The sequence below is a fragment of the Anser anser genome (assembly GCF_964211835.1).
Source record: "Anser anser genome assembly, chromosome: 20".
NCBI classification, from domain to species: Eukaryota; Metazoa; Chordata; class Aves; order Anseriformes; family Anatidae; genus Anser; species Anser anser.
Window position 1 is genome coordinate 9,060,196 of NC_139741.1, and position 12,955 is coordinate 9,073,150.

A 12,955-nucleotide genomic window follows, 5' to 3' on the forward strand; every position below is an offset into this window, starting at 1 on the left:
GAAAGAGAGAGGAAATAAAAATGTGAGTCCACGGATGATGATGGACACAGGAAGGCCCCTGAGGGGTTTTCCACCTTGTGACATTGTCAGGGCGGGACATCAACCTGCTTTGTGACGTTTTGAAGCACCCCGGAGACATCCACAGATTTCACAGATTTAAGGCCGACTCCCTCAGGGAAAGAAGAGGAAAATGTAAATGGAAAAAAAAACAACCACCCTCTAGAATAGCCTGAGTGCAAAATTTTAAAAAATAAAATAAAAACTAAATTTTTTTGCTTTCTCTTAAGGCTCAGTAAAGCTGCTGCTCACGTCAAGTAATCCCTTAGTGTTAACGTCGCGGCCCTCGGCAAGCGGCAGTGGCACACGGGGAGGCCAACGCACGCTGCTCTCTGATGCACAAAGGGGCCAAATGCCCGTTTTTTCAGTGGCTGGCAGAGCCCAGGAGTGCACACAGGACCTGTCCCTCTGGCACTGTCCTTACACGCAGGGAAAGCTCAGGCTCGACTCGGCTGACCAGAAAGCTCAGGTGGCTTTCCAGAGCTGCAGATCAAGCAGCGATGTTCTGGCTTCCATCTCCAGAACAACTGCGTGACCCCACAAACAACCTGCCACCCCAAGGAGAAACCCTTCAATGCTTTATGTGGTGAAAAGCTACCGAGCACCCCACTGCAACCTTCAGCTCAGCTCACAGCTGCCGACGCCACGCAGACTCACATAAAACATCTCTGTTTTTTTGTTTTTTTCTAATATTGCACCACACGGCCTGTGCCAGCATCCTCACGGCACGTGGCAGGAAACCGAAGCATCCTTCTGAGCAAACATCCATGGTGCCACACCGGGAATAAACCTTTAGTCCAGAAATCTGGAGTGAATGTTAGGTGTCACAGGGCAACTCTGAAAACCCACGTAACGGAACAGCGAAACACACTGCTGGGTAAAGCATTAAACGTGCCCAAGTGCTCCTCAGCCGGGATGCTTTAATGCAGCTGGGGCCTAGAAATAAAAGTTACCGATGATTCTGTTTGTGGATGCTCCGATTCCCTGCCCAGCTGCCACACAACACCCCGCTGATCAGAAAACAAAGGGATTTGAAGCTCAATGTCTGGGTCCAGCAGCACCAGAAAGCACAAATATAACTCAAATTTATCTCAGCCCTCCAATGCCATGAAAGGAGAACTAACCAGCGAGCCGTACGCCAGTGTGAGTGCCTGCATGTCCTGCACCCCGCTATAAACCTGGCTGCGTGTCCTACACACCAACACAAACCATGCCCACAGCGCGATCCCAGGAGCTTGCGTACTGCCTGCAGCTTAATGCAAAACCCTGCGAGATGCAGCCTCACGAAATCCATGCTAGAGGCTGTCTCTTCAGTAAGTCCTCATTAAAACTCTGAGACTGCTACTCCTTCATGTCAAAGACAGGAAGAAGCCCAGGAACACAAGAAATACTCGGGCTCCTCGCTGTAAAAGCAGAGGCCTGCAGGTGGCCTCCCCTCTCTCTGCTCGGGGTGCCGTTTGCTCTCCAGGTGCTGGTCACCGCTGTCCCCCGTGGCACCTCAGCGCTTTGGCCCTGCCACCTTGTAGCTGTGACATGAGGCAGACACAAGCATGCCCCAGGGGAAGAGCCATGTCACCTGCGTGTGGCGGGGCCAGACAAAACACCTTGCTTTTCAGGAGCGTTCAGCACCGTGTGGCTTTCAAAGGCCTGAACCCAATGGAAGGACCCTGGGAATTGAATCCCCAGGCAGCAGCGATTTCCACCCTGGTGATGAAGGAGCTGATAAAACCCACCGAAGGGTCCTGGCAGGGTTTGGGCACCCTCCTGGCCCTGCAGGGGACAACAACCTGCTGTGGGTCTCGGACAAGATGGCCCAGGCTGTGCAGGGTAGGGGAGGAGCAGCTACTGACGGGCCCCGGGCAATGCTTCAAGCCCCCATGAATGTCCAAAAATAGGATGGGAAAGGAACGGAGGGGATGTGAGAAGAGAAGCCTCCCTCCTCCTCTTCTGGCCCTGGGGGACAAGGGGACAGCTGTGACGTGGGGTGAGGGGCCAACAGCTGCCCCAGCACAGGGGACACACGGGGAGGACACCGAGGGTGGCTGGGGAAAACTGAACTGGAACGGCCGGGTTTCGAAGCAAACAAAGCGGTGGTGGCACCACCTGGGAGGCAGGCCAGAGCAACACGTCCCCCCCGGGCTTACTGCAGGCAGCCAGGCTTTGACTGCGAGGAGAAAGGAAAGAAGGGGACAACTCAGACAACAGGATACTCTCCCCTTTTCCAACGCCAAAGAGTTTTGTCAGGGGAAACAGAACCCGGTCCCCATCCTATCTCAACATACGCAACGACGGACGGTCCTCAGAGAAAGGCTGATGCGAGGAGACAAGCCAGCACTATGCGACGTCTTTTCCGTTTAATTCCACATTTCGTAGTGTTTATGGCCCCTCTGCTCTGGCTGTGCCACCAAGCCCTCGGCAGAGCGCCCGCAGCCGTGCCGCCACATTTCAGGGAGACACCGGTGTCCCCGGGGCGCTCCTTCCACACCGCCAAAGGTCGCCCTTCGCCTCAGCGCTGGGCCTCAGGAAACTGTCTGAACTCCCTTTCCTCCTGCCCCTCATTCATAAAGAAATTTAATAAAATAACAATAATAATAATAATAATAATAATTAAAACAAAGGCTTATTGGAGCTGTTTCTGCTCAACTTTCCACAGTCTCTTTTCATGTCACTCTCTGGAATCAGATTTTTTTCAAGAAATACTGTGAGAAAAAAAGAATAATAATAATAATAATAATAATTATAATAATAAAAAGCATCTGGAACCAGCTCAGAAGATTTCTAATGCTTTTCAGCTTGACTGACTTGGAGTGCATTGACCACACCGTTTATATTTTCTTCAGGTACCTGCAAGAAAACAGAAAAAGAGAAAGGTCAGGCTCTAGCAAAAGCCAGGGTCGGATGACAACGAAGAGAGAGGCAGGAGACAAAGCCAGAAGAGCCCCAGGGTGCCAGGTGGGATGCTGGACACCTGAGCTCCACTGAGAATGGGCTTCATCTAAGAGAGACCCCCTCCGGCGCGGAAGTGCTGATGTGTAGCTCCCATAGGAGCAAGTTTTTCAAGTAAGAGCTGGCTATTTGCTGTCTGTACGGTGTCTGCTGGTGGGGAGACAACAGTTTTGGGTCTTTCCTTGCCTTCTCTTCTCCCTCTCCCCTCTCTTCCCTTGCTGTTGTTGGCAAAGCACCATGCTGGGGCGAGCAATGCTGCCCCTGGCAGCAGGGGGAGCAGCCGCTCCCCACCCAGGACTGCAGAAAACACACCACCACCTTTGGTGCTGCCACTGCTCCAGCGTTGGGTCTGGCTCAGGAGAGCCATTTTCTGCCCCAAAACCACCTCAAACCTTGCAATTCCCTGTATGGATTTCACAGGTGAGAGGAAAGGGGTAAAGCTGCAAGCCCTCGTGGCTCATTTATCCCGGAGACTTGCTTTATGCGTGTGTATGCCAGGAGCTCACTTGCACACGGTGCCTGCCTGATGGATTTATACACCTGCCTGAGAGCCCGTGAGGCTCTCCAGGGCACCCTACAGGTTTGGGACACGAGAGCGTGGGTGGGGAGACCACATCAGGTGACGAAGGGACCGTTTGTCCAAAGAAGAAGAGGCCTGCCCATCTGTTTGTGGTGGGGGTCCCAGATGGTGCAGCACAGCACCTGAGAGTTCTTACTCCGATCTTGTGATGAAACTTAACCACAGAAGTCCACACACAATATTATTTGTGGGTGTCTGTTCACACTTGGTGCAGGAAGAATCCCTTGTAACAGAAGATGCAGAAGATCTTGGAGCGACTGTCATCAGTAGAAAAGAATATCACAAGTAAAGTTACATGAGACAGAAAAGAGGCGTCTGACCGTTACATAAACCACAGATGACACTCAGGGGACAGGCAGCTAACAGCTCCTGGAAAGTGGAGAGGGGACTGAGGGAAAAATAAATTATCTGTGAGCTGCTGCAAGAAGCCAAAATAATTCACGTTAAGTAAGCTGAAGAAGGGACTGCTTCGTCTGTGAGGTATTTGAGTCCTTGGCCAGGAGCACAATACCTGGATTCATTGGAGACCCTTCAGAGCTCAGACAGTGGAAATAAAACTGGGCTGTGATTTTCTGCAGGGCTTTTAACAAAACTGAGAAAAATAATAAAAAAAAAAAAAAGGCCATGAGAAATAACAAGAAAAGCATTCAATTTTCCAGTGGGAAGATGGAACAGGAGCCGCTAACTCTGATGATGTGTGAACGAAGGTCAGCTGGGAAAGGAAGAAAATAATCTTAAAACAACCATATAGCTATTTTTTCTGGGTTTGGAAGAAAACTCCAGCAAACATCCACCGCATGAAATAGGACTATGAGACAGGACTCTCCTCTGCTTCTCTGTCATTTTTTTTCCCTGTACATTGAATACTGCAGTGGGAGATGCTGTGTGGCTCTTTGCTTCTCCAGAAGATAATGAGAAAAGACACAGGAACCGAGTTTGCAGGACGCATTTCCTTAGCCAGACCCAGCAGAGGATCAGGATCTCTCCATGTGCTCCTTTAGGGCAGTACAGAAGCAGGAGGAAGCAGAGCTGGCTTTGACCTGCACCTCCTTGTTTAATTAAACTCAGCAGGCTGAACCTTCACTCACTGCAAAATGCTTGACGCCCTTAATGTCAAGGAAATATCAATCATACCACGAAGGTTTCGGCTTGATTTTCTCCAGGACAGATGTGCAAACAGTTTTGATTTGTAGGCAAACATCCTGGTTTGCCACCAGTGGAGAAGTCCTACCCCTCTCAGCCCCTTAGAAGAGATCCCCAAACCAGGGCAACTGGTGCAGCACGTTCACTCGTCAGCCAGAGGGCAGATCAAAGCATCCACGAACGGCAGAGCAAAGCTCCAAACTACCTCCCAGACATTGCTTCAGCCTCATCGGATGCAAAATGCTGGTGAAGAGCAAGACACCTCCCAGCATGAGGCAATGAGAGCAGAGCACCTGGAAAAGCTAAAAGGGACCCTTCTCACTTGCTCTCTCTAGACATACCCTAGAGGGAGCTGGAAACCGTAGCTCTCTCCAGCCCAGTCCTACATCATCACACCAGAGACCTGGAGGTTCCCCTCTCAGCAATGTCTCCCAAAGGGACCTCTTCTCAAGCACAGCTCCTGGTTTCCAGAGCACACTTCTACTGCTCCAGCAATGCAGGGAGACCTAAGTATTAACAGCCAGGTCAAATAAAAAAATAAGCAACAAAAAACACCTTAAGATGGACAGGAGGATAAAGATCAGGTCAAGGGGAACAACATTTTTTTTATAAAGCACTCTAAATTGTTGACAGCAAATACTGAATGACCTTAAACAAAGAAAGAGAGGATGCAGAGAAAGGATTCAGGATGCTCTTAGACCTTGAGAAATGCCACTAGAAGTCAAGGTGTTTGCGTAGCAAAAAAATAGTGTAGAGTTAGGGAAAACATGCCAGAATCTAGGTGAGGTTCTTGGCTAACCAAACCAGCCTAGAGCCAGAAAGCACACAGCCCAGCCACTGCTTCTGGAGCAAAGTCAAGCAAAGGAGGGCTTGAAAAGCACCAGCATCCAACATGTTCTGGTGAAAGGTTTTGACAGCTAGAATAGCACCATCCAGATGAAAAGGCTTTTAAAACTGTAAGAAAAAAACAACAACAAGTAGCAAGAAAAAGGATAAAATACTGATTTGAGGAAGGGAGATATGCAAGACCTTAATGCACAGCCAAAATAACACCTTGCCAGCTGCTCAGAGGCAGGGAGCTGCTGGGCTTGGATGCAGCAGGGAGAGATGCTTTTAAAAGGCGGAGCTGCTGCAGAGTCATCACAATTGTATGGCACAAGTTTTAAGTGAAAAATCTATTTTCAGCAGCAGGGTTTAGCTCTCCAGATATCGCTTGACAATTAGAAGCACTGTGCACCCTGTGCCCTGCACAGAAAGCATGTTCCTGTGGCCACAACAACAGGTAGGAATGTGAGGCAAAGCTAACAGTATTGATTTTAAAATGGTGTTTTATTAGCTTATCTTATCAGCACAGTTAATATTCAAGAAAATAAGACAAGCATATATAACACTCTGACCTTTGCTATCTAGAAAAATATTTACCTTTTACTCTTTACACATATGACCTACGGGCTGCAAATGGTTCGTGCCAGCTGTGAAAAACCAAAGTAATTAGCTGAAGGAAAAACAGTGCAAAAAAACCCCCTTGAACTCCTCGGAGCTTCTACAGGTCAAAAGTAGGGCCTGGACAGTGAATTTACACTGATATAAGGAGAAGTATAACGCAATAAAGGGCATATTTAAGAAAACAAAAAGCACAAAACAGCAGAGTTTTGTTAGTTTTGTTAGTGCATAGGCTACTGACTCCCTCCCTAAATACTTGAGGAACAGGCTCCAAGTGAAATGCCATCCTGTTTGCAGGCACAGGTGTAGCAATCTTCCCTTTTCAGGGAAATTCCTCTTTTTTGAGGGTGTCCTATAAAGCCGAAGGAAGGAGCAGAGGTAGGCCCAGTGCCTAAAAGGTAAAATATCTGCTGATATAAAAGAGAAGAGAGCCCCACACGAATGACAAGACAATGCCTGCACTGCAACTGCTACTGATGCTCACAAAAACACGTCCTCAAAATCACCTGCCCTTGCCCGGCTGCCAGTTATTACTCCCTACGAAAGGTCTACACCAGGAGGAGGACAGAGCAGGAAGAGCAGAGCTAACCCTGACTCACAGACAGATCTCAAACCGCAGAGGTTAGGGCCACGCACGCACCACGAGATGAAGGCAGCAGGGTGCTGTTGGTGTTGCAGGACGGTTCCCCCACAAATGCACCATGCTCCAGAGAGTCTGCAGCCTCTGACCACGACTGCAGGAAAATGGAGCGGGTCGGTGGCTGTTCCTAACAAAGGACAGTGATGCACTGGAAGAGACTGGGAAGGTCACAAAGTCTCCATGATTCTCCAAGAATGACAATCCCTAATGAGGTTTTACCTTGGGGTAGGGCTGAGCTTGGTTCAGGAGCCTGTGACACAGGGCCGCTGCATCACAGAAAAGGCCCCTCAATGAGTTCTCCAGATGGGAAATGTTATTCTCTTCATGGTTTTTCTCCCAAGGAAAAAGACCAAAAGACCTCCCCTACCCCAAAGAAGCTTCCTTAAGACTCACCAACGCGTGATCAAACTTAAAAGTACTGATGTAGTAGGCTGGGATGTCGGCCGCGGCCAAAGGCTCAGAAATCTGAGCGACAATTCCACATTCATCTGTAGGGGAGATAAAAAAAATGAATGATTGTCCATTTCACTGATACAAATTAAACATCTCAACTGGATTCTAAGCTAACATATTAAAATATTGCATACTCAGGGGACTGGCAGGTTCTATCAATTAAATATGCTGGGCCATTTCTACATATTTTGCCTCTGAGATGCATTAAAAGAAGGTGCATGAAAATTTCCTTCTTGCGTCATTTTTTTTGTCTGGTGTAGAAGAAAGTACTAAATAGTACCAAAAAAAAAAAAAAAGGAAAGAAATTTTCAGAAGTTTTCTTGAAGCCTGTATTTTGGAACTGTTACAGAAACCATGGGATGGAGCCCCAGTGTTTTCTGACTATCATGTCTTTATTGCAGAACTCAGATTGGACTCCTTTATAATTGCAGGAGACATGAAAATAACAGGAATACTTCTGCAGATGTGATGTATTTTCTCTGTGCTACTTAGGTCCAATACTCTTTTCAGTAGAAAAAACGTTTGCAGCACTGGAAGTGAAACAGGTCTGTGAACAGGACCCTTGCTGTAACTCAATACTCAACCTAAGGCCCCAGAGTTTTCCAAGGATTGCACTGGAGTACAACAGTGCTTTCTGACTGCTGCTTTCAATACCTACAATGCATTCCCATGCTGCCTTTTTGTCCATTTTTAATTTTTAAACAGAGACCTAGCTGTATCTACCGCCAATGACCAGCAGATGAATGTAATTTAGATGGAGCTGTCAAGCGCGTAGCACTTCCAATAGTATACCTGGAAGTCTGACTTATCAGGTAGGAGTCAGGCTCTACCTATTTGAAAACCTCAGCTTGCAAAGTCAAGTTAAGCTGCTGGCTCTCAAAAAGCCTCAGTCAGATGGATTTTTCCATCACCTTTGAAGGCCCCGAGGCAAGTGGCTACCTGTGCACCAACTGATCCCCCAAATGTTTACCTACCGAAGCCAAGAGGCTGCCCACCAATCCGCACCATCTTCCAGAGTTCGCCAGATGCACTTGTAAACAACAAATTATTAGGAAATCTGCAAAAGAAAAGGAACACCAAATGCGGCAATTAAAACACAGCGGTGTGTCGGATTCTGCCTGCGGGTATGCTGCTGTTCCTGTATCCCTTCCCTGCTTGAAGCCAGCAATAGCAGCAGCAGCAGCAGCTCGGTGAAACTGAGAAAAGTCAGGGTAAACGGCACAGGTGCACCTGCCTGCCCCTCCAGATGTCCTACACTAAATAAGCATCTGATGCTGGAAGTGTGCACAGGTACTCAGTGAGGCACAGAAAAAAAAATCCTAAGCAACAGGCCATGCCCCAGCTTTAAAAACCTTAAGACTTTTAATACAAGTGCTTGACTTGAGCTGGGTTTTGAAGCACCTAGAGGCGGCAGATGCTTCTAGACACACTCTCTTTGGTATGTGACAGTGCCCAGTGTTTTTGTGTCTGAGCATCACCAGTGCTTTTTTCCACACCATCCCTGGGAGGCCCCTGAGAGCCCTGCAAAGATCCCAGTTCTGTAGTGAGGAAAGAAGGCTGGTTGGTGGCTACGTGACTTGCCCGAGGTCAAGCAGGCGGTGCGTGACAGAGAAGGAACTGGCCACCCCGGTTCCCCAAGCACCAGGCTGCTGCTCCAAGCCTCAGGCCTCTCTTGAAGGCAGACAGAGGTTTACTCCAATTAAGGTCGAAGAAACTTTCAAGAGGGCAATTAATAGTTTGCAAAACAAGCCCCTAGGGCAGGCAAGAATCAAACCAAGCACTGCACTGTGTGTCAAAAGCAAACCTATGCATCGCATCTCAGTGCAGCATGCTGTCTAGCCTCTAGACCTTAGAGACTCCTGTGACGTGGAGCTGCAGAAGTACACACACACAAACAGGCTGATATTCGCTCCCTAGCTGACTTTTTGCCTTGCCAGACAAACGAGCCATGGGCTCCCGCGGCACAGGGATGACTCAGTACATTATCATCACAACCAGACTCTGCACCAAGCCCAGCCATGTGTGAAAGTGAAGTGGGAGGACAGTGCCACCGAAGTCCCCACCCCACTCTCAGTTTTTGGCAGTAAATCTTCAACCACATACACCAGATTTTTTTGGTTTTTGCTCTTAAGATTACAAGTAATGAACAATGGAATAAAAATGTCAAAACCACTTTGCTCCAGTGTCCCTCTTTCGAAAGTAAGACAGCTCTTGGGATCCTACATTACACTGGCTTGTTACTTCACCAAGGGCTTGAACAGACAAGGCCAAACTTCTGGACCTGGATCAACATGCCAGACTGCACTCAGTAAAGTGACAGGATGCACAGGCATGTGACAGCCACACAATGAGGCTCCCCAGAATTAACATGTAGGAGCTCAAACGACTTCCTGCTCCTTTAAGAACATCACAGGTGTTTTTTGGGAGCTCAGGAGACCCTAAGACCAAAGCTCACCTCTGCTGTGTCTGGACATCCATGACCAAGGAGATGTAACCCTCAATGAGAGAAAAGGAGAAAAAGCGAATGTGTCCCGAGTCTTCGTTGCCGACCACCGAGTCTTTTACTCTGAACATACAGAAAAGAACAACATTAGCTGTGGCTAGAAGAGCAAAGAAAGGCTTTTAAAGTAGATACAGCCACTGAAACCAGAGATGTTCATACACTGACGTAGGGAAGTGACAGTGAGTACTGACACATCACACTGCTTTTCATTCTTTTGATTTTGCAGGGGAAAAAATGCCAGTCCCCACAACTGACAAAACTCTCCCACCCCTGCCACAAGCCCCTCCTGGAGGAGAGCAGTGGGCCAGGAGCTGCAGGCACCAGAAGGGTGCAGCATAACCAGCCGTATACCCTTGGGTCACATATGGATTTGCAGCACATGGATCAGGTTGCTACTCTTAGCTTAAGTCTGAAAAGGCTCACCTTTGCAAAGCCAAAAGAAAAAAAAAAAAAGCCAAAGTCTTTGGGCAGCCTCAATCTCCTGCATGCCTTCCACTTGTCAGGACAACCCTCCTGAGCCTGTAAAACCTCCCTCCTCTCCCTCCCTAAATGCAAGACAGCGTAAGCAGATCCCAAAGCATCCCAGAGGAGCAATGTAAATTTGTGTCTCTGCACACCACCCATACCTCCCTGGGGAGCCTGTCTCCCTGCCACGACCTACCCATTGGAGTAAAACATGACATCCATTAGGAGTGTAGCAACAGTGGGAAGGGTATCTGGATCCAGGCTGGTGACGCAGAACATATTACTCGGACTGGAAAGGGGATGAATGACAGGCCTCTGAACTGGAAGAGACACACAGACACACACAGCTATGAAGCCACACCTGCAGCAGGTTCGCATCCCACAAGACATTATCCATGCACACGCAGAGAAAACTGGCAGTGTTTTCAAGGTAAAAGCAGAAACTTTCTCATTACTGAAGCCCTGCGGGCTCTCAGACAGGGACCCAGGAGCCTGGGGACAACCTCCTCTTGCAGCATGCTCCCTGAGGTGTGGGCTGAGGGCATCCCAAGTACTCTGCCCTGCATGGAGCACAAGTCAGCTCAGAGGGGCTTTCAGGCCACTGGGTACACTCACAGGAGACCGGGGGCAGCTAAAGGTGGCAAGATAAACTGTACAGCAGAAATAAATTCAGGCTTCCACCATTCAAAAGGACTATGGAGGACATCTCTCTGGCTGTGGTTGCTGGCAGTACACCCTCTTTTCCCTCCTTTCTCAAGGCCTATTTTGCTGTAACACTGACAAAAATTAAAAACCAGCTGACACGCAGCAGCTTGGCAAACACACTTGCAGCCAGTGGCTACGGGGCAGCCAGTAGTTAGACATTAAACTGTTAAACACAGCAAAACAGCAAATTGCACACCTGTGCATGCTGTTCACTGTGCCCTTCCTTCATGCTTTTTGTATAAGGCTCATTTTCTTAAGAAGATGATCTACAGCTTTCAAGTGATGAGGCTGAGTGGCACTTCAAAATAAGTGATCCCCGCTTTGTTTGGTGTGGGCATAAAACTGCACACAGGTGTGTACGTAGACATATGTATTTAAGGAGTTCCTTTTCCTGATTGTGCCCTTTGCTCGATGCTTGTTCCTGTACACTGGAAACATCCCAAGGTTTTGTACGGCCTAGGGCTCACTCTGGCCTTGATCCTGAGCGGTAGTGAAGTGCGGAAGTTGAACAACAACGTTCTCTATGTACCAACTGCTCCAGTGCATAAACAAGCCTCTGTATAAGCTGTTTTCCTTTGAAATGTTAAAACGTGAAGTATGGGCTACAGACAATGCCATTTTTGCAACTGAAATGAATTGTGTTTTAACCTTCTGTCCTACAAAAGGCATGTCTCCTCTAGAGACATTAAACTAGCATTAAAAGCCTCAAATTCAGCAAAGCTCATCAGCATTGCTCAGAAAGTTAAGCACCTACTCAAATCCTTGGTCGAACTGGGATAGACTCAGGTATGTGTTAAGATGGTTTATTACCTTACAACAGGATAATCACCCACCAAAACGCTGAAGGCAGCTAGGAGGCAGACAGACTCCTCACCCCCACAGGGACAAACTCCCCAGCAGGCTGGGCCCGCGCTCGTCCTTACCCAGTTTTGGTTTGACAAATCCATTTGTTATCCCAAGGTCATCGGCAGCCACCGTCTCCCCGTTCACTACTCTGAGGATGGTGAACTCAGCAGCCAGCGTGTGCATGACGAAGGGCAGGTCTCGCTCACGTACCTGAAGGTGACAACAGGGTTAGCTTGTGATGGCATGCACCAGAAGTGAGAGCGTGCTGCAGCGGAGGCTACACACTCTCAGGGCACAGAAGAGTGGACACATCATTCTGGTTTGAGCCAGAAGGTGCATCAGGATAATTGCCATCTAGATCTGTGTCTAGGGAAGCATTTTTGGTGCTTTTACTGCAAGTATCCCTGTGGAATCCTACAAGCTTGAAGCAGCTTGCAGTGACTAAGAGGGAGATGTTTCACCTCTTTTCCAGCATCCCTGCAAGAATTTAGCACTGCTTGTTCTTCAGCCTTGTTCCCTAAGGAAACAGATCTTATGTGGTTGTGCCCTGTGTGCGTGCACACACATGCACACATGTGAGGCAGAGTCTGCTCATCTCCAAAACAACTTTGGAGCCTCTTGTCCATCACCAGGCAACCTGACAGCAAACACTATATTCCTATAATGCAGAAAACCAAAGTCAGAGGGAAGGTGGAAAACGCTGCCAGTGCCTCCAGTAAGGGAAGGACCACTCTCATTAGAGACCAGATAACCCATACCAACAAATGCCTCATGGCCTTTTTGGGAACGGGAAAAGCTCCTGAGATGCCAGAGAGCCCAACGGCATGGCACAGAGCTCTGGGGAAAGCAGGCTTTGGTGTTCCTGCTGCTCCTCAAACAACTTGTTGCCAATAAAACTCTGCCCAAGTGAACTTTCATTTGGTGGCAGGTGCCTGCCCAGTTCTCTCGTGTCCTCTTACCAGGATGAAGTCCGTCTGATAGGTGGAGAGCATGAACACTGAGATGTTTTGGTCAGCTAGTGGTGCTATTACTGACTTGGCAATTTTGGTCACACCGATGGGCTGGGAGCCGGAGAAGCCACCTCCACCAGACACCACGTTGAGGGCAAGCCATGTCGCATCGGCCACGCTCAAGTGTTCTGAGGACGGGAGCTCTGCAAAGAGACAGAAGGGGA

The 12,955-nt window shown here is 48.5% G+C and overlaps 1 protein-coding gene across 1 annotated transcript in view; it reads right to left on the reverse strand.

The window, feature by feature from the left end:
* Positions 1–726: 726 nt before the first annotated feature.
* Positions 727–12,955, reverse strand: part of CASTOR2 (cytosolic arginine sensor for mTORC1 subunit 2) — a 121,099-nt gene continuing 108,870 nt past the window's right edge. Inside the window, exons 3-9 of the mRNA XM_083806494.1 lie at positions 12,741–12,934; positions 11,859–11,991; positions 10,427–10,550; positions 9,718–9,828; positions 8,237–8,319; positions 7,203–7,297; positions 727–2,901 (exon numbers count right to left, since the gene is read on the reverse strand). Coding sequence (XP_083662620.1) covers positions 2,836–2,901; positions 7,203–7,297; positions 8,237–8,319; positions 9,718–9,828; positions 10,427–10,550; positions 11,859–11,991; positions 12,741–12,934 — 806 coding nt within the window. The 3' untranslated portion in view covers positions 727–2,835. The remainder of the gene's footprint in view (positions 2,902–7,202; positions 7,298–8,236; positions 8,320–9,717; positions 9,829–10,426; positions 10,551–11,858; positions 11,992–12,740; positions 12,935–12,955) is intronic.